The following is a 21,972-nucleotide window of genomic DNA, read 5'->3' on the forward strand; positions in this document are numbered from 1 at the left end:
TTTAGTTTGCAACATGTGCTCTACTTCAAAAACATTTACAAATAGTTCTACAAAAAAATCATACAGTATACTTGAAGACTTAACATGCGAATCAAAAAATATTGTTTACCAAATTCAGTGCAAGTTATATTCAGTGCCCTAAAGATTATATTGGCTCAACGATAAATTCTCTTAGAACAAGGATGACAGGGCAAAGGTATGCATATAAACATAAGAAGACAGAGCAACCTCTAGTGGCACATGGTTTAATACATAATTTAAATTTTGAAGAAACATATTCAGTGAAACCAATTAGAAAAATATCAGAAAATTTAAGTACAAACAGTCTAAGAACCATGGAACAAGCCCATCAACTCGTCACTAAATCAAAATTTCCAAGTGGATTAAATTTGAGGTGACTTAGTCAACAAAGTGAATTTATAAAATTAAATCATATGTTTACCATTCTACATAATTCATTCTTAATTTCCATTTTCTGTGTTGATGTTTTATGTTTATTATGTTCTTATAGCCCTATTTATATGTTTGTAATTTCCTGAAGACGGCTTAAGCCGAAATATAGAAACTGTTAATACATTTGAAGATTTCTTATTGAAGATTAATATATATATATATATATATATATATATATATATATATATATATATATATATATATATATATATAGGCCTATGTATTTTTTCTCAGGGTAAAATAGCAAACTCCAATTTTGTGTTTAAAATATAATTAATTTGACCTAGAAATGAAAAGTCTGAAATCAGAATTACTTAAAATTTTGCTTAACCTCTGGTCCTCTTAACCATGAACACTGGAAAATAGGTACCTGATGATTAATTTTAATGATATATGACTAATTCCATTTTTAAAATATTACAGGACCCTATCATATTATATCACAGGTGCTTTCACTAAAAAAGCTATGAACTTCGACTGGTTGACTATGTGACCAGTTCCTTCATATTGGTGCAAAATAAAGATATTCAATAAAAACCATGCAATGTTGCACAGAAATTATGGGCGAAGCCACGGGTATTTGCTAGTAATGCAATAATAGTGAAATAATGATTTACAACAGGGTAAAAATAATAATAATGAAAAGGAATAATAAATAATAAAACATTGTCTACAAAACTTGTTTATTAATAAAAATACAATCAAATAGTATAAAAGCATTACATTAAAAATAGCCTAAATACATTACAGTTTTAAAATCAGTAAAATATTTATTTAGAAACTCATTTGAATAAAGAACTACATACTTACAATAAAATTATAAGTTATGTTAGAAAGAATATAAACTAATGAACTATGTTAGCACAAAAAACAACATAATCTCGTATTTACAAATAGAACAGCTTTACACTTAAATGGACACTAATAATTAAATGAACTCAAGTTTCTATATTAGAGATTAATTCCAATAGTATTTATTTGGCAATTTGTTACACAGTGTATGAGTCATATTTCGTGTATATCTATACAGAGCTCATTATTATTTCAATGTACCGATAAAAAAGTAATACTCATGATAAGCACCATTGATTACCATACAAGGAGGGAAAAATAATTATGTCAATTGATTTGACCTCTGATACCTGTTAAACCATGGTATACTGTACATTATGTAAATAAGTAGTATTACTACAATTTAGGCATATTATTACAATGCTTTCTCATTGTATATATTAGAAGTAATTAAATACACTAGTACAGTACAACATACTGACTGTAACCTATAATGCATAATTAATTATCTAATGATAATTAGATAAACCAATTTAATTTTATTAAAAATTAAAAATGAACAAATTGTGGGATGATTCCTACCTGGTGAAATGTTTTCATGAGATATTCAGATAAATATACTATAAAAGTGGATTTAATCATTATTTGTTTGATTAAAATTTGGTGGGCTCAAACTCTGAAGGTATGCTTATTTTGACTTGGTGAAAATGACTAGTTTCATAGAGTTGTACTTTGTAAAAACAAAATGTTATAATTAAAAAGAAAACAAAGTAATATGGCTAATATAAAACTTAATTTGCTACTGAAATATATTTATTTAATATTACAGACAGCAAAATAAACAAAAATTGGCAGAAAAATGCAACAATAAAGACCTTGGCATTTCCAATCACAGGAACCTTGGGGTCGTATTTGTGGGAGAGAGTAATACCCAGGACAACAAAATCCAAGGAATAGAACATTTTTATAAGAAAAAATCATAAATTACCATTAATTTACAAGAACTTAAGCTATTCATCGATGCTGATACTTTTTTAATGTGTAAGAGAAAGAAAATCTTCTATATACAAGTACTTGTATTTGGTTAACAAATCTTATCATCTATGCTAATTCAAACAGCCTCATTTTAAAATAAGGTACCTATGGAGTACAAAGATGTGATAACACCTTACAATAAACAAAGCACATATTGTTAAAATAACTAACTTCAACCAACCACATGTGTTTTCTGAAAAAGAAGGTTTGGGATGTTTACTCTGATTTGATGCTTTATAAAGTGATACAAGGGGTATGTTTTTAGTAAGCATAATTTTGTATACTCTTGTAGTATAGACACTGCAACGAGTGTGCTTGTGAACAAACACGTGCCATTTGCAATTCTGTAGCTGGCATGTTTCTGACTATACTTCTTAAAAATATTTCAGATTACTGAATTGTCCACCACATGAGATATGTAATCACTATTATGGATTTTTGAGTGCAAGAAGCATGTTGGCTGCAAACATTTATAATCAACTTTATGAAGTTTATGATGATAATGCAATGAGCAAAAGTAAAGAGGGAATATGGGACAGAGAGTTCACAGTGAAAAATGTTCAGGTCACCTATCTGAGATCACTCAAGATTTTTATGAGTGTAATTGAAACAAAAAATAGTATACACAGAAATTCACAACCACTCTCTCTAAGGAATGTACAGGCCTTTCCTGTCATTATGTGCTCTTAATGGATACCTAAACTATTCACAGAAGACCACAAATGAAAAGTTCTTTGACCTTTCTGATTCATTAAAAAGGAGAGAATGACATTTGAGTCAATCTGTCACAGGACATGAATCATGGCTATCCCCTATCACTCCTGAATTCAAGAACAGTACATGGAATGGCAGTATAAAATCTCTCCTGTTAAGGCCAAAGAAAAACAATAAAAGCACAAAGATTATAAGAATGTACTCTGGGACAGGCATGGTATTTTACTGGTGGACTCTAGACCAGGAAGAACGACAACCAACATAGATGTCTAAAGCGTAACATTGACCAGGATCTATCCAGTAGTTCCACTCAATAATGCAAGGACTCATATTGCCATCCAAACTTAAAAGGTTTTGGTGAATGCAATTGAAACAAATTTTTTAAGACAAGAAAATTCACAACAACCAATTTCAAGAAGGGAGGATACGGAATGGTTGAGTGGTCTAAAAGTTATTCATCTTGTAAGAGAGTGTAATGTGAGGGCAAGACCAGTGCAGTAATTAATACAATTTAATTTATGCATTACAACAATAATTATCTGCTGAATATTGTTGAACAGGAACAGGTTTTACACAATTCATTCTGTAATGAAAAAACCTAGTTTTAGTTTTGTTGATGTATCTTGAATAAAATAATAGTGTATTCATCATTCGTTACTATAAAATAATACTTAACAGACACTCATTTTCTTTGATATTATAATTATCTAACTATTAGGAAATGAACATGATTTGTTGTATTCACTACATTTTCAGCATTGGCTCGTTATGTACATATAGACATTTGAGCTAAATCAAGATTATAAAAACTTCCATTTCCTCTCTGCCAACCACTTAACCTGTTTTGTATAAGTTACATCAGCTAAACAACTCAAAAACACCAGAAATATGACTGTTCCCTCTTCACCAACCGCTTAACCTGTTTTGTGTAAGTTACATCAGCCAAACAACAACTCAAAAACACCAGAAATATGACTGTTCCCTCTTCACCAACCGCTTAACCTGTTTTGTGTAAGTTACATCAGCTACACAACAACTCAAAAACTCCAGAAATATGACTGTTTCCTCTTCACCAACCACTTAACCTGTTTTGTGTAAGTTACACCAGCTACACAATAACTCGGAAACACAAGAAATATTACTGACTATTCCCTCTTCACCAACCATTTAACCTGTTTCGTGTAAGTTACAATTATCATAGGAGACAATTTACTCAACTCCCAGAACATCTGAAGAGATGTAGAGAAAAGAAGCATTTAAAAGGACTAATAATCTGGCTGTTTCAGAAGAAATTTTGTAGTATTTCAGGAGAGTATTTACAGTCATGCACAGTTATTCTGTAATCTATCAACAGTACACATTTCTAAAGTATTCAAACAATATTTCCCAACCGAAGTGAAGACTAAGCGAAATAGTATTCTTCAAAGCTGCCTCATCAAAACTCTAAAAGAAAAACAACACAAGAACAAAACAAAGAATACACAAAACACATGATCCAATAACAGTTATATTCATATTAGACAAAATTATAATTTACTCAGTTGACTGAGGAGAGGCATACCACCAAGTTATATAAATATATTATAAATCAATTTGGTAACAAAAATACATAGAATTAAAAAAAAAAAACTGGTATTTCATGAAGTCTAGAAATATAGTGATTTTAACAAGGTGGCTTTAGTTTGGACTTGAAACATGTCTGTGGGTTTCTGTACAACTGGTGAGTAAAACAAGAACAAACTGATAGATATGTCCAATAACCATATATTTTGTTAAAAACAACTGATTTTTAAGAGACAGTAAAGTTGTTCCAGGTATGGCTTCAGCTGCAGTGATAAGAGGATATAGGGGAGATGAGGACAAAGATATTTACTGGGTATTATTTCACCCTGTAGAAGACAAATCCGATATTTGAGGGTCTGGAGGAAGTGGTGAGGCATATAGGTGAGTGCAGTGGTAGGAAACAATACACCACTCAACAAGTGGAAACATGTGGAAATCAAAGTGGCAACTTTATAACATTTTACCTTGACATCAACTTCTGGGTGAATGGACTGAGACAGAATGAACAATTAAGGACCTGGAGAAAGTAGCTAAAGGGTTTATATCTATGTGAATCCTCAGCTGCAGTGATAAGGAACGTTGGGTTAGGCCAAGTTGTCAACTGTGTAACGTTTCACCCTGATGTGGCACTTGAGATTATCCTTCCGGGTGAAGGGCAGGAGACAGAACGGACACTTGAGGACCTGGAGAAAGTAGCTAAAGGGTGCATCTATGTGAGTCCTCAGCTGCAGTGATAAGGAACAGTGGGGGAGTGGGAGGCCAAATTATTGTCGACTGCGTAATGTTTCACCCTGATGTGGCACTTGAGATTGTCCTTCCGGGTGAAGGGGAGGAGACAGAACGGACACTTGAGGATCTGGGGGAAGTGGCTGACGCGGTGGTGCCAGCGGTTGCTCACCGTCTTGCCACACAGTCGACATGTGAAGTGGACACTTGACACTCGGTGGAACAGAGCGTCGTACTCGAGTGTGCGCGACCCCCGCCCCACCCCTGCAACACATATCCTGTACACAGCTACTGTACGCCAGATTTAATCAACCATCAATAATCACAAGATTTCCAATAAAGACACCTATTATATAAATGCAGTAATTAAATTGGTTTTTATTAACTTGAATTTAGTAGTTACTTGAGATTGTCGTATGTATTTAGCAACTCTACAAACAAGTAATCTAAGTTATTTATTATAGTGTATGTATCAGGGCTGTTCAAAAAGTAATGAGAAGAAAACTCTACAGAAAAAATATTTAATATTCTATTTATCATTGTGTCTACCACTTTTCAAATACAAATACTGGGTATTCTTTTCCAAGATGCTGGCAGTGCACATTCACAGTTTGTTGAACTGATTATTCTCTATGGTTTTTATTTGATTTTTACTTTGTTTGCTTCCCCACCAAACTGCAATAACAGGTTGTGAACACAGAGATACAATGTTCCATATGCTCCAATATGAGCAGGAGTGGCACCCATCTGATAGACACAATTAAACCAAAATCACCATGCATAATTGGAAATGTGCTCATTAAATGTGAAAACAAAGGCTCTAATAGTAATTTGTCAATACTTCTTAACAAATCATTATTCCTGTGACTCTGTACTTATCTCAACGATAATGTAATAAAGATTTTTTTACTTTGACTTTGTATTCTAGAACACTGGAACAAGATGCTGAAGGTCACCCCCTCACTCACTGGTAGGGGTAATGCTCTCTTTACCCTCCCCGAATACTTTATACCAGTTGTAAAAGAACACCTACTTCAATGAAAGCTTCTCCATAGAGCTAAGTAAATAATTTATGAATCTTTTCGGTTCTGCTTTGATAAAAGTTTTATGCTTCAACTTTTTATCTATGCTGGACATGGTAGTTGAATATCTGACACAAGTTACACATACGTCCACTCACTGGACCAGTTGATTTGAAATGAATATTAAGTGAATGGGTAACAAGATGATATTCGCAATGCACATTTCCTCAGAATCCTTATTATCATTCCTTTTTGAACTGCCCTTATACATACAGAGTGCCCTTCTTACATGTGTCACCATTTGTATCTCAAAAACATCTAAATTCACATAAAAGTTTAAGTGGAGGATTTTACTTACATTTCAGTGATTGTAAAAGCAGACAAACTAATAAGGTAAATAATGATCTGTCTTGTTTGTCAGCTATGGAAGACACCCTTGAATTTTTATATTCATACTCGATAATTTATTAAATAGATTAAGGTTAACTGACCCTGGACACCATACTGATGGTTCACTAACAATAATACCATATTTTGTTATTACTTAAATGGAATTTTAATGGTGCTTAGTATGGCCAAACATTTGTATTTAAACTTTAGTAGAGTGTTCCTCCTAAACAAGTATCTTTAAAAAAATTGTCAAGAATTAAAATGTTCCTAATTTAAACTTTCCCATATATGTAGTTATTTTTGAAACACTAATGGTGGCACAGTCGAGAGAGACACCTACACACATAGAAAATAGAAAATGTTTGAGATAAAAACCACAACTAATTATATTTACTGTAATCTATGAGTATTGAAGATGACAACGATCAAGAGGCTACAAACTTATTGGAAATCCACAAATTATTTATAACATGTAATTGTAATAAACACTGTTTCTACTTTTATTAATAATGAGGAATTGAAAAAATTGAGTTAATATTTATCAATAATTAAAGATAAGCATTACATAAATATTTCTTTCAAAGTTATATTGTTCATAATGTTTAAAATAATTACAAGATGAAAAGAAAGGCTTCAGCAGATTACTAGGTTTAGAATAACACAGATAGTTTACATTCGTGAAATAAAAGTTTTGTATTTTTTGGAAAAGTTTAATATTTTTACCCTTATTTTAAATAGTGATTACAGAGCTTAAAAACATTCAAGAGATTAAAACAACAACCTAATAAGATTAGAAATATATAACATATTTTTTGTATGTTAATATTTTTCTCATTATAGGTTTAAAACTTTATTATTCAACTATTATTATGAATTTTTTGTTTATATGATATAGGTCACTTTTTACTATAATAAAGTAAAATAAAATGATTCAGATATTAACTTTGAAATTAGTAATTAAACTTACTAATTTTAGTTAGAATTGATTAATTTGTCTTACAGAACAATTTGCACAGTAAATAAAAAAGTGAATGAATGCAATTGAAAGTACGTAACTTGTACATACTGTACTAACATTAGTTGTCTGAAGTAATACACTGTCTACAAGTGGTGATGCAGGGGGCAATCTCAACAAGGCCACATGCTCATTCTAAACTACAACACTTGCAGGCTCGTACTACCTATACTACACATACATCTACAACAGTTTCTGTCATAAGGCATAGCTTGATAATCCAAACATGGGTTTCACTAAAAACTGCCACAATTCCCGAATTACGATGCTCACCACCAAGCTCACACAACGTCCAAAATGTTTCATTCAAAACAAGCACCAAACAGATAACTAACTCCACAAACTATGATTGAGTTGAAACTATCATATTACAGCCCATTCAAGTTCCCAATTTGTGGTTCATTGAAGAAACCTTTCTGTTCACAAAATCTTCTAATTGTGATTGAACTGAATCTCCACATAGCTAACAAAATTCCCAAAACTGCGAATGAACTGTATCACTATAATAGAGATCACACTCTCAAAACAAAAAAAATTACTAACACAAATTTCTACATCTCATACATTACAGCTAATGCCGACTCCTGTTCTGAGAAATGTATTAATATAGTTAGCAATACAATGTCTGCAGCTCAAAATCTCTAATGGAAAGACTTAGAAAATAAAAACTTTAGATATCTGTGGTAGTTATTAAATTGATTAAGTGTAGAGATAAACTGAGTAAATTTGTAAAAAATAATCTTAGAAAAAGAAACTGTTATAGAAATCTCAGACAACAGATTAGTAGCTCTATAAAGCGACCGAAAAGAGATTATTTTTGTAATAAAATCGATGAGTCAAAGAATTATTCCAAACCATTCTGGTCAGTAGTAGATGAGCTAAGTGTAAAAACTAAAAAGCATTCTACCTTTGCCATAAAAAGAAGTCTCTGCCAGTGGTTTCTAATAGTAGTTGTGATGCAAAAAAAGAATCTGCAAATGGTTTCAATTCCGGTTTTGCAAATGTGGGGCAAGAGTTGGCAGATGTAATCGATTCGGGAGGGGAGCCAGTTGTGAATAATGGTGACCTAAGGCTATCCTTAGGTCACAGTCTATACTGTGTGATTACTCTGTAACTGACGCAGTAGGGGGGAAGGGGGCTCTGCACCTGGCTTTGATGGTGCCTCTCCTGATATTTTGATGGCATATAACACCTAGTATGCCATGATACAGCAGAGGGTATTATAGCCATTTTACAACTATATAGATCTTTTTAGATATAGATCAACCAATTCCTATTACATATCAAATATAATATTCAGAAATATATCTAAATTATTTCACACTTATAACTTTTTAACGTACAATCTTTGTCAGTTTTTAAAAACGATATCATTCAGTGGATATTGCAATTAGGCATATTGGACGTGGAGATCATTATCACTGTCTACATTTACTTGACAGCATCACCAGTCTTTTGGATACAACAGTAAGGAACATACTCTTGGTGTGTTCTTCGATCTCTCAAAGGTCCATTCACCATGCAACATTGTTGCTCAATAAGGAAACCTAGGGTCACTTGATACTTAAGTAACTGGATAAGTGACTGGATCGTACAGCATTCCTAATTTATTGAGCCAATTGGCAGGAGGCCAATTTATTAAGTCTGTTAATGCTATACCAAAAACAATATTGTATAAGTTGTATCTTTCTCACTTATTTCTTTAGTTGATCAGCTCCACACTTAACACAATTAGGGTTGATTAGTCTGCTATTATGTATGTACTGAGGTCATTCAAAATGTTTAAAACAACCAATAATACCACCAATTGTGAATTTCAGCCTTTTATTGGTTTCTTTCAATGCTAGTAATGTTAATGTAGTAAAAATTCATCATCAGATTATATATATATATATATATACAATAGCTGACCGCACACGCTTTGCTGTGGTTTAGTTATTATTAAATATGTGGTTTAGTAGATTAAACTGTGTATATCTAAACTTAGTTTCATCCAAGAGTGAAGATTTTTTATGGGTTTTCTAATTTTTTGGTTAAAAAAATCATTTTTGTTATTATAGATCCTCTAGTATATTTATATAATAAGATGTTAGAACAAGGTGTTTTTCCAAATGCTCTCTCAAGCTGGTAAAAATAATTCCTATATATAAGAAGGGAGACAAGTTAGATCCATCTAGCTACCGCCCCATATCTTTGGTACCCATCATTGGTAAAATCTTCGAGTATTGTATTAAGGAGCAACTATATGATTATTTCTCACTTAATTATCTTTTGTGTAATGAACAGTTTGGTTTCATGCCTGGTTGTAACACTGTAATGGCAGTTGAATCTGTCGTTAATGACATAATCTTAAGTTTTGAAAATAAAGCTGTACAGTCTGCAACCTTGATTGATTTGTCCAAGGCTTTCAATTGTATTTCACATACTTTGATCTTGGATAAACTGACTCGTTATGGTATTACAGGAATTGAACTGAATCTTTTATCATCATATCTTAGCTGTAGGAAACAGATGGTTGTTCAAGGTGATGATAAGTCTAACTTTAATGAAATTAAAAATGGAGTGCCTCAAGGCTCAATACTTGGCCCATTTCTTTTTACTATAGCTGTCAATGACTTTTCCCGTAATGTTCCATGTAAATCTGTCCTTTATGCTGACGACACCACACTTTTACATAGTAATTATGTTATTGAAAATCTTTTATTAGAACAAGATGCAATGTTAAAAATGGCTGCTAAGTGGTTTCAAGCTAACTTTTTAGTAGTAAATGAAAATAAAACTGAAAAAATTTGTTTTACAATGAATAATACGTTTGAAAATTTTAAAACTGTTAAACTGCTTGGTATTTATTTAGATAGTAAGTTAAATTGGGATTGCCATGTACAAAATGTTTGTAAAAAGTTAGCTAGAGTTGTATTTTTACTTCGTAAGCTTAAGTTCTGTGTTAGTAATGAAATGCTCATTATATCTTACTATGCTTTTTTTCACACACATTTGATATATGGTGTCAATTTATGGGGTAACAGTAGAGTATCTAATAAAGCTTTTATATGGCAGAAGAAAGCTCTTAGAATAATTAAAGGAGTACCAGACAGAGAGACGTGTTTTCCAATTTTTAAAGAATTTCACATTATGACATTGCCTTGTATATATATTTTTTATTGTCTCATAAAAGTTAAAGAAAATTTAAATGAATATCAAATCAGAGGAAATACTCACGATTATAAAACAAGAAACTTATATAAGCTTGACTTACCACCAATTAGACTAGAAAAAACTAAGAAAAGTCACATTTATATGGAAATAAAACTTTTTAATAAATTGCCAGAAGGAGCTTGGTTAGTTAGTACTGATAGGTTTAAGTCTGTAATTAATAGCTGGTTAAAAGAAAAAGCATTTTATTGTGTCAATGAATACTTTGCCTGTGATACTAGTGATATATAAGTTTTTAGACACGTTTCATTCTTTCGTTGTTTTTATTCTCTTGTTATTGTTATTTGTAATGTTCTTGTTGTTAATTATTTATTAATTTATTATCCTTGTTAAATCTTTTATTTTGTTAATATTTTAAACTTTAGAGTGGTTGTATAAAATAAACTGTAATTATTACTAATACGTATTTTGACGAAGTCAATTGCATATGTGTACTGTGTTTAAAGACTAATAAAGATCTTGATTCTTGATTAATGATTAATAATGAGTAAAAATGATGCATTATATTTAATATATTATTCAAGTAAAATAAATAATAAGTAAATAATATGAATAACAATATTTTGATTGTTGGTCTGGTAATAGCAGAGGTTGTATTTTCTCCCATTTTGGATCATGTGTAAATGTAATGAACAAATGTGGACGACCGTAATGACGAACATCTTGTATATATTCCTGCATGTGCTGTGGATGACCGATGTAACTTGAGGGTAAAATAAATGCATTACATATGCCGTTTAGGTTTATTTCTCCATCAACATTTCCGTTAATAGCGCCTCGTAAGTGGATGTATTCTTTCGATCGTAATTTGGCCTGGTTGAATTGAATACCTGTATATTACAAACTTTCACTTTCAATCTTCATATACATACTCATAATATACATGAAATGGTTGGCAATATTGAAAAGTATAATTATCCTGATTATGTCTTATCATCAGTCGATAGTTTACGTAAAAGCAAAGCAAACAATTTCATAGTCTTTGCACGTGTATGAGCACTTCTGGTTCAAGTGAATTACATTTCAGATGCCAATGTTGAGTTTGCCTTAGTATCACGTTCAAGAAAATCTGTCAAAAAGTGTATATTTATGGCCAATGTAATTTACTCTGGTCTTTGCATTTTTCCTTCTATGGTTAATTTTACTTTGTTTCCTGATCAAGAAAATATATATATATACATACACAGGACAGGGAAATCTACTTCTGTCAAAAGATAACTACAATGTGTTTTTACAGACTTTAAGTTATACGAGTAGTAAAAGTTAGATAGTAACTTTGCCTTTTATATCTCCATTACAGCACTGACTAAACACTACATAATTAACATTTACTAAAATTTACACTTAAAAGTATATTTTTATTGAAACTTTTAATTTTCTTAGCCTATGCTAAACAGCGGTTGCAGAAAAATTTGATATAAGAAGTGGTGGTACTATAAAGCTTACTCTATATTTTCAGGACTATAAATGTAAACAAGTTGAAAATAGTGGTTAAAATAATTAAATATAATTATGATAATATTGTCATAAAACTATGTTTACACAGAACATTTGATTATTTAAATATTAAAAAAATTAAAACCTTAAATTCACAATAAGAAAATTGACGTTTATTAATCAAGATAAAAACCATCCTATCTTTTAATTTGGACTTAACAATATATCTATCAAATTTAATTGAAATCGGTTTATTGGTTTTTGGGAATTCGTGTAAACGAACATCGTGACACTAGTCTGTTTTTTATATGTAAAGATGTATATACATCCAAACACAATTCTAGAACATATTCTCCTGATAAAATCCTTGAGCTAAGGGCTGCGATTTGCATGTGATGCCCTATGATCCCGAGAGGCAGCTTCTCCCTTTCATCAGAATCACCCAAAAAAAGGTACGAGCTATGTTCGTAGGCATTTAACACAGGAATAGATAAAATAATAGCACTCTGTAAATACTTATAAACATTCATTTTTTAAAGTAACAACTCTTTTTATCACATCAGGGAACAACCTGACTATCAGTAAGAAAAAAAATCATTTAATAGCAGAGATTGAGTTTTACATCAAATTAAAGGTCTTAATTAGTAGAAAACAATGCACAAAAACTACACCTCAAAAATGTATAATAAATAAGATTGCTATTTAAAATTTCTAAGTATCTCTTCAATTATTCAAGGAAGCGTTATTCTTATATAACATTAAATACTGTACTGAAATTAGGTACTTACAATTAAAATAAGTGTTTGAAATGTTGCCCGAGTGTCTCTTGGCAGTATCCCATCCTGTTGTAAGAACCAGTAATAATGTTTTGTGCCACATCAGGAGGTATTTGAATGTTTCAGTGATGCGCTGAGATAGCTCTTGACTACTGGTAGTTTTGGTTAGATAAACCCTTAGTTTTAAATAAGGCTTAAAAAATAAATCTAGATAATTTAAATCGGGTGATATAGGTGGTAACTGTATTGCTCCCCTAGGTTCTACTTAACGATTGTGACACTCTCGTTCTTGTACAGCATAATTAGGTGGAGCCCCATCCTATTGAATCAAACGGTACTATAATTTTGGCGTCCCACAGGGATCTATCTTTTCTTGATTTATGTGAATAACTTCTATGCGTTCAGCCTCATATGGGAAAATCATCCAATACGCAGATGACATGAGTCGGTTTCTGGGCTGAGTCTCTGACTTATTTGGATATTCAAAGCTTCATTCATCTCAATTCCTGCATTCAACATTTTCTGATAAATAAGCTCAAAACTAATCATGAAAAAACAAATTACATCAACTTCTGTATACGTGAGTTGAATACTTATGAAACCCCAACGGAAATGGTGGATAAAATTGTTCTGGAGGAAACTGATTCTGCTAAATTTCTAGAAATACAAATAAAGGATTAAACTGGAAAGTTCACATTGAAAATGTTTGCTAAATTGGTATCTGGAATTTTTGTCATTTGAAATTTATCAAAGCTTTGTACGTCTGATGTTTTACTGATGGCTTACTATGGATTAATATTTCCAAATCTGTCCTACAGAATTGGAAACGTAGAACGTTCTCAGATAACGTTAACAGATACATTAGAGTGCAGACCAGTTGCAGATATTGTGATAGTCCAAGCTCAGTCAAATCATATTCAATCAGCAATGTAAAACATCACCCTTAATGCATAATTTTAATGAGAAATGAGTTAGTTATAAGAAAATACTTGATTGTTCTTGAATGTGACACAATTCAGATCATGAAAGAATTAAGTTTAAAAAAAAAACATACCAAATTCTCCAACAAGTCAAGTACATCGGGTACAGATAAGGCTGTTAATAAACACTGTTTTATTGAAAAATGTCTCATTTAATAGCTATTACAACAATATAACAAAACAGGAGGAACACTTAAAAATAAAAAAAAGTGCTCCAATGTTTCTATACCAAGGTGTTCCATAACTCTCCAGCCGCCAACTATTTACATTTTAAACCAGTTAAAATATAATTTTAATTTGTTTGCTTTAAGTTAGGCGGGAATGAAATACTTATCTATTACAAATTACATGTTTAACATGTAACTCATTATCTATTCTAAAATGTTCATGAGTTATGAGTGTTTTACTAATAACTACAAACCTACAAAAATAGGCAAGAGCCACCATTCTTCACAGTGTGGAACAGTTCTAGAAAGAATCTCCAGAGAGTCCTGGGATACCATGTACTGTACAACATATCAATAATTGACCTTATCATTTTATCCTATAAAATAAAAATAAATAATACAAAAGTGAGTTAGTTTTAAGTTACCGGTATGTCAGTTGTTTTAACAGTCTCGCCCTCCCACCTTAATTTTGGAATTGTTGAGAATGTTAAAATTTCCTTTAGGGATGTATAATGAATAATATTACCCGAGGACATTCTTGGTGGATTTAAAAATTACCCTCCTCTCCCTGAAATGTGGAGTTGAGAGCAACTAGAAAACTTTAAATGGTGTAACCCATCAAGTATTACTTTGAAATTAAGGATCTTGGTGGGGCAAAATAAAGACCCTAAGAACACCAATTTCTGATCACTCTGTCCAAAAAGGGAACTGTTTCAACACAACCAAAATTTAACCTCAATGGGGGTCAATGTTGCATAGAGTCAATTTATAAACCTCTAATTTTCAGATTATTCTTCTTTCATCAAGACATTTAAAATAAGGTGCCAGACGAAGGAATTATTGTTGACAATTATGATTTAGTTACCCCTGCAAATCCCCATATTTGGGAGGTGTAAAATATTTTGATAATAGAATGTTACCCATTTCAGATAGAATAGTTAGAAATTGGGTTTCTTTCCCTAAACAAAATTTTTTTTCAATGAAATCTTTAATTTGAGGTATTATTTGTTGCGTTATCCTATTTAAAGCTTTCAGTTGCCTCCATCTCCATTTTTAGAGATGGATAATTTAGAATTTTATACTCCTGTTGATAATATTGTATATAGCCAAAGATGTGAAAATTCTCAAACCATTCTGAAATTAAGGTGATGGATGGGTGGGACTATTGGGTCACTCAGTAAAATCACAAAGTTAACTAGAATACTTAGATAAACAATCCAAAACACCAAATATCACAAAAATATTGTCTATTGATACAATCTAAAGCTATTCAACTATATTTATGTTGGCAAACACTTACATCCTATCATAATCACACACAGTTGCTGGATACGTATACATGTGAACTCACAGCTCTCGTTACAAACTTACTACTATTTACCTCAGTACAACTAATAACTAAGATACAATTACTTGTGTGTCAGGAGAATCATAATCTGACACCATATCTAATCAGGTGTGGGACTAGTCAAAGAACTAACTCTTTTTCTGTGACTTCTAGGAAATAACAAGTATTTATAGTTTCAGATTTTCTAGTATTGTTGCCCATCTTAATCATTAAGGCTATTGACACTAGCAAATAAAAAAATTTCTTTTAAATAGTACAACTGATTCTAGACCAGTTTCTTACCAAAATTAACACAACAAATTTAAAATGTTTGAGGTTATGTTCTTTTGTAAAAAGAATTAGTTTAATTACTCTAGTATTGCCCATTTACTCAAAACTACATATTTATCAACTGATTTAAAACAAATCCTATACAATGAATAATGGTTTTTGCTTTCTATTACATTCCGATGCAATTTAACTTTAAGGAAAAGAAGGATCCTAGAGTTTCTACAATCAACAGCCCTCATAAGTAAATCCTACTGACAGACACTGTACAATGAGACATATAATGGCACCAACAAAGAGATTGTGTCAATCCTATACTTGAACTAAATTAATATTGAATAGCAATTGGTATATCTATAAACTGTGTCTTAACAAGTAATTACTAATAGTTCAGATTATTTTCTTTCTGTGTATGGCTTTTTCTATCACACATTACTTTGGAACGTTTGATTAATTAATCAAACTATTGTTATTTTGGGATAGTAATTGTTTAGGATTTAACTCCCCTAAGGTAAAACATACAACTCTTTATGTACACAAATGCATTGATTAAATAAATGAAAAGTAAAAAAAATATAATTAGAATAATAGCAAGCTCTTTCTTTTTGAGCTAAACTTGCAATAAAGCCATTATCTGGTTGAATAAATACGGTCTCTAGAAAATGGTCCGTCATATTAATCAATCAAGAATAATAACAAACTTGACGATTTGCACACACGAATTAATGTCAATTTGAGTCACTCTATAAGTGTGTCAGAAGGAATCTTTTTGCCGTCGCAATTTCTGTTACTTCACATTTGAATGGACTATTTTCAAAACCCACTAACTGTTCTGAATGTGGACCAATCCATGATAACACTTGTCCCAGATTGTACAATTTACTCATAAAAATTGGGAAAGTGGTGAAATTTAGTTAAAATTAATCTATTGAGCAATGGAAATGTATAGCAAACGAATGCACTTTCCTTCCCCCCAAATAATTCAATTTACTATTGCAGTGCTACCTATGATCATGAGTCAAACATGACCCAGGGAATAGACTGGGAATACCATTGTTTGAGATCTATCTGCTCCTAATATGGGACCTGTGAGACCCAGTATTTCCAAGGGTTCATCTTGGGTTACTCCTAGAAGAATTTGTTTTGTATTTCTCATCCCTGTTTATGGGCCAGGGAATAGACTGGGAATACCACTGTTTGAGGTCTATCTGCTCCAAATATGGGGCCTGTGAGATCCAGTATTTCCAAGGGTTCATCTTGGGTTACTCCTAGAAGAATTTGTTTTGTATTTCTCATCCCTGTTTATGGCCTAGGGAATAGACTGGGAATACCACTGTTTGAGGTCTACTTGCTCCAAATATGGGGCCTGTGAGACCCAGTATTTCCAAGGATTCATCTTGGGTTACTCCTAGAGGAAATTGTTTTGTATTTCTCATCCCTGTTTAGGCTTCGCTCTTGATCGGTCCATTTTGACAATCCACCAATTGTCTACAATATATAACAACTATACTCCCCCATATTTTGTGTAGAAAAAATTTCATTCAACAACTCCTATCCAAAAGATAGGTCTGAAAATTTACTTCAATGTTATAACATCTGCTATCTTGAATTTGTAAGCAGTGCATATGGTTACCACAAACTATCAATAGTAAATATCAACCACTCCATGGCTCTAAATGCTTACATTAATTTTTCTGTATCTTTTGCGGTTTAGAATGGAATTTCATTTGGTTCATTTTGGTCTTTTCCAATGTAGTAACATTTTGCCATGATCAAAACTTTGTGTTATGGTCCACTTCTGTTACCAGAATATCTGTGCAGAAAATCAGGTCTAATTTTCTGAAAGTACACGGTTTTTTTAAACAAATTTTTACCAAATCATAAATTGATTGAAGAATTTAATTCTTGAACATTTTTGTAGTGAATGCTTTCTAGTGAAGCGATACATATATTATTAAAATTGGTTAACCCTTTGGATGCCAAGCAAATTTCAAGATTCGTTTTGAGTAATGCCATGCATGTGAGCTGTGGGTGTTTCCTGAGTGCCAGTGGTAAATGGCCTATAACAGCCAAGTGTGCCAAGCACAAAACAGCTATTTTGTTATGTTAGACTAAAAATTGTATAACTCCTATCCTAATACTGATAAATGGGACAATTTTTGTTTTGTTTTGTAGGTTATGAAATATACTGTTATGTAATAACAAAGTTTTATGATAATATCCAAAAATATAAATAAGTAAACTAAAAAAATAAAAATAATTTTTTTTTAAATTAGAAAACTTATATTATTTTACTATTTATGTAAACATATGTTACATTTTACATTAGTATGTATAATTATGAACCAATATAGAAAATTTCAGAAAGAAATATTGAGAAATAAAAGTTTTATAAGATTTTTTAATAAAACTTTACATTTCGACTAAAATGCTAAAATATTGACAATGTAATGTAATGTAAGGGCATGTTATTGTAAGGACTTTTCTAAACAAAACTATATTTATTAAACTAGCATTGAGATGGTTGAAAAACATTGGTTAGGACCCTAATGCATGTTCACAAAAAATAAAATCATGACAAATAGCCTATTTTTTTATATTATTTGCTTTTACTCACCCTCAGTTATTGAAAGGCAGAAAAAGTCCAAACTTCAATCACTCACTATTTTTTAGTGCCTATAGTCTATAGCATAGGCCTATTGAAAAATGTTACTAAGTCTATAAAAAACTATGCAAAGAAATGTCTCTATATAAAATATATACATTGTTACATAAACGTTCAGTCTATTTACACTCGTGGCGGGGGAGACAGTCAAGGTGGCAACCCCGGGTGCACTTGACACATACTGTCCTGGACCTTATACTATAACAAATTATATATCAATTTGTTAAGTAACTCTTCCCCTTTCGTTTGATGTATCTGTTATGAAGATTCGCTTACTATATGATTTAAAAAAATAATATAATCGCAAAGCTGAAAATATCGGCCCGCGGCACACTTCGGTTAAACGTAATGGGCCGAAAACATCGGCTCTCGGCACACTTCGGTTAAACGTGAAGGGCCGAAAATATCGGCTCTCGGCACGCTTTGGTTAAATATAGTGAGCAGATAATATCGGCCCTTGGCACCCAAAGGGTTAAGTAGTACCAAAGAAATTTTCTACATAAACATAAAACCTAATTATTACATGTACAAATGATTACTGAGAAGATATAATTTTGAAAAGTTCTAATCTTGTTCATTACATCTGCAAAAGTATCTCTCCCCCATTATGTTATATCATCCTGTAGCCTAACCTTAAAGCAAGACAAAGTCCAAGTAATAGTAAAGAGTACCACAAATGTGTCTTACAAAAAGTTGTTTTTCTTGATAATCTAAGCATATATTTAATTTTATTCTTAAGCCAAAAATTAGTTGTAACTATAGGAATATTAATTCTTTAACTCTAAAAAATATATGAAATTAAAATAAATATACATTTGTAAAGATAAAAAAATTGTAAGTATTATACCATGTAATTTCATACTGTTAACATACATTATAATGATATGGATTTTTATGACTCTTAACTCATACATAATACAGTATTTGATTTATCAGCCAAACTTAATTAAATCACAATATGTATATTTGATGATGGTCAATCTGGCTTTAGTCTATTGATCAAGTGCTGATAGGGCATCATCATTATACATTATTCTTTTGTCACAGGTTTAACACAAGTTTGACTACCGAGCAACACAGAGCCAAGTGTTGACATACACACTATAAGTGTTGGGATGAAAATTAAAGAAACAAGATAACATTGAAAATAATTTTATAATAAACTGAAACAAAAATAATATAAAAATCACCAAATATGTTTATACATTAAATTTGATAATGACATATTTTAAACAACTGACTAGATTCATATAATTGTAATTTAAACATGTCTGCAAGATTTACTTGAGTGCTTAAATAATAGAATAAAGTATAATATAAATTTTAAATATAACACTATTATAAATAAAAACAAGTATTTTTTATAATAACAAACCTTTATTTTTGCCATTATTAAAGTATGTATTATACAGAAAACACAAGGTGGTGCAATTGATTTTTGGTCAGAAAATATTTTTTCATTTGAAATGATAAGGTAACCTCCCTAAAGACAGAACAATTCTTTAGGTCACTCCTCCATATGGTATGGTTAAGTGTTAGAAAGGCCATGAGGCCCTAACTTCGCCTTTTTGTATATTGTAAAATTTACAGGGATTTAAAGTGGGAAATATAGAAAAACTTTTAATTAGGCCCAAATAAAAACTGCTGAAGAAATATGTAAGATTTGTACAATTTTTATACAACAGCTATAGGTTCAGAGTACACGACTTTATTAATTTATGAGAAAAGAAAATTAAATATTTTTATAAATAAAATATATTTATGTCCCTCCTTCATATCTAAAAACATCTTTCATGTAACAAGTTCATATTCATAATTCTTTATATATGGACCAGATTAAAATATGTCCGAGAATTCTATTTCAAATTCATACTCATGGAATAATAAAAAGTAGTTTTTCTGCCTTAAGAAATTGTACTGTAAAAGGCTGTGATCAATTTTTTAAATATATTCCCATTGAAAAGCAATTGCACTCACTTTTAATAAACATCTTTCGTTCTAATACAAAACAAACATATCATAATCACAAAGATCTATTGAACTATATAGGTGATATAAAAGAGAGCTCATTAAAATACAACCAGTTATGTAACAACAATAAAAAATATAAAAGCCTACTTCAATATTACAATGCAATATATATTGCCTGATTTGTTGCATAATTTAGTGATCACAGAAGCACAAGTACAGATGTACCCTCAGTACAATAAGTATGAGATGTAAAAAAAAGTATCATTTTAGAAAAGTCATTTTACCTACAGGTTCGAACGCTACAAGTTGTGTTTCTGTCGCAAGTGTCTGAGCAGTGTACTCCGTCGTGCCAAGGTGCAGAAACAAACGGGACATTGGTGAGATTCTGGGTTATGTGTCAAGAAATGGTTTTTCATGTGGCCCACTATGCGGCCGCAGAGTTTACATTGTGCTGCGCCTCTGGCCAGCTTCTCAAAGTACATAAAATGTGCCACATCATTCTTGGCTTTGACTTGTTGATCGAAATACGATATTTGTTCGAGCGGTGGTTTAGAGTCCAGCACTTGACTTCCCCTCGGCCCTAAACAGAGAGAAAACAGTCACTCACCAATGTCACATCTGTCCTACTGCTACCTTTATCTCTAGTGTCATAGTGCAGTCACACTTGCTCTCTAACGACGATAATATAGCTACCACTACTGCCGAGTGTTACAAGATCCAAGCAGGTGAAGGTTTGAAATTATGACACTTTCTTATTTAACACTATGTTTGTGGTGCAATGGCAATGCTTTGTACAATAACAGCGTTACCAACTGTCAAGATAAAAAAAGTCTGACGTGAAGGATATTCCTGGATGACGATCACGGTTTAGTATCGCTGATCATGGTATAAATGTTCTTATTGTAATTGTATGATTTTTCTTCTTCACAAAGTATTTTATTCAATTTTTAAATCAAGGATGTTAACAAAGTTTTAAGTAAATTAATGCACCTTCCATTTATATCAGTTTCATATAATTTGTTATTCAGAAAACTTTTCATATTCAAACAAAAGTTTATTTATTTTAAAGCCTATTTAAATATATTACAGATGAAGGTTATTCAGAAAGTAAGGTCAGAGTTCGAATCGCTATAGCTAAATGAATGTTATACAAATACTAACAGATACATGTTTCAAGAACATGAAAAAATATTAGTAATGATCGCCACTCACACTGACTATTAGTAATCATTGAAATTTTTTCAATGTCATCGACCAGATTCATGAAGAGTGGTGGTTCACAACTTCAACTTTAAAATTTTATTGGAATTTATGAAGATAAATAGATCAACTTCACATGAAATTGTCTCTGAGGATTTGGAATTTTACCATCATTTAAACAATTTGTCTCATTCAATCATTTAAACCATTCTGACTGCTTACTGAGGAACACCAATGA

At 31.4% G+C, this 21,972-nt stretch overlaps 1 protein-coding gene across 3 annotated transcripts in view; it reads right to left on the bottom strand.

The window, feature by feature from the left end:
• The window catches only part of LOC124362960 (sex determination protein fruitless-like), a 144,912-nt gene that overhangs the window by 7,323 nt on the left and 115,617 nt on the right, over positions 1-21,972 (bottom strand). The window contains exon 5 of one of the 3 annotated variants that reach the window (XM_046817871.1): positions 1,126-5,547. The exons of 1 other annotated variant lie outside the window; for it this stretch is intronic. In XM_046817871.1, coding sequence (XP_046673827.1) covers positions 5,279-5,547 — 269 coding nt within the window. In that variant the 3' untranslated portion in view covers positions 1,126-5,278. Of the gene's footprint in view, positions 1-1,125; positions 5,548-20,524; positions 21,115-21,972 lie in introns of those variants that run through there. One more of the 3 variants, XM_046817869.1, reaches the window with a different exon arrangement.

This window comes from Homalodisca vitripennis, chromosome 5 (assembly GCF_021130785.1).
Source record: "Homalodisca vitripennis isolate AUS2020 chromosome 5, UT_GWSS_2.1, whole genome shotgun sequence".
NCBI lineage: Eukaryota > Metazoa > Arthropoda > Insecta > Hemiptera > Cicadellidae > Homalodisca > Homalodisca vitripennis.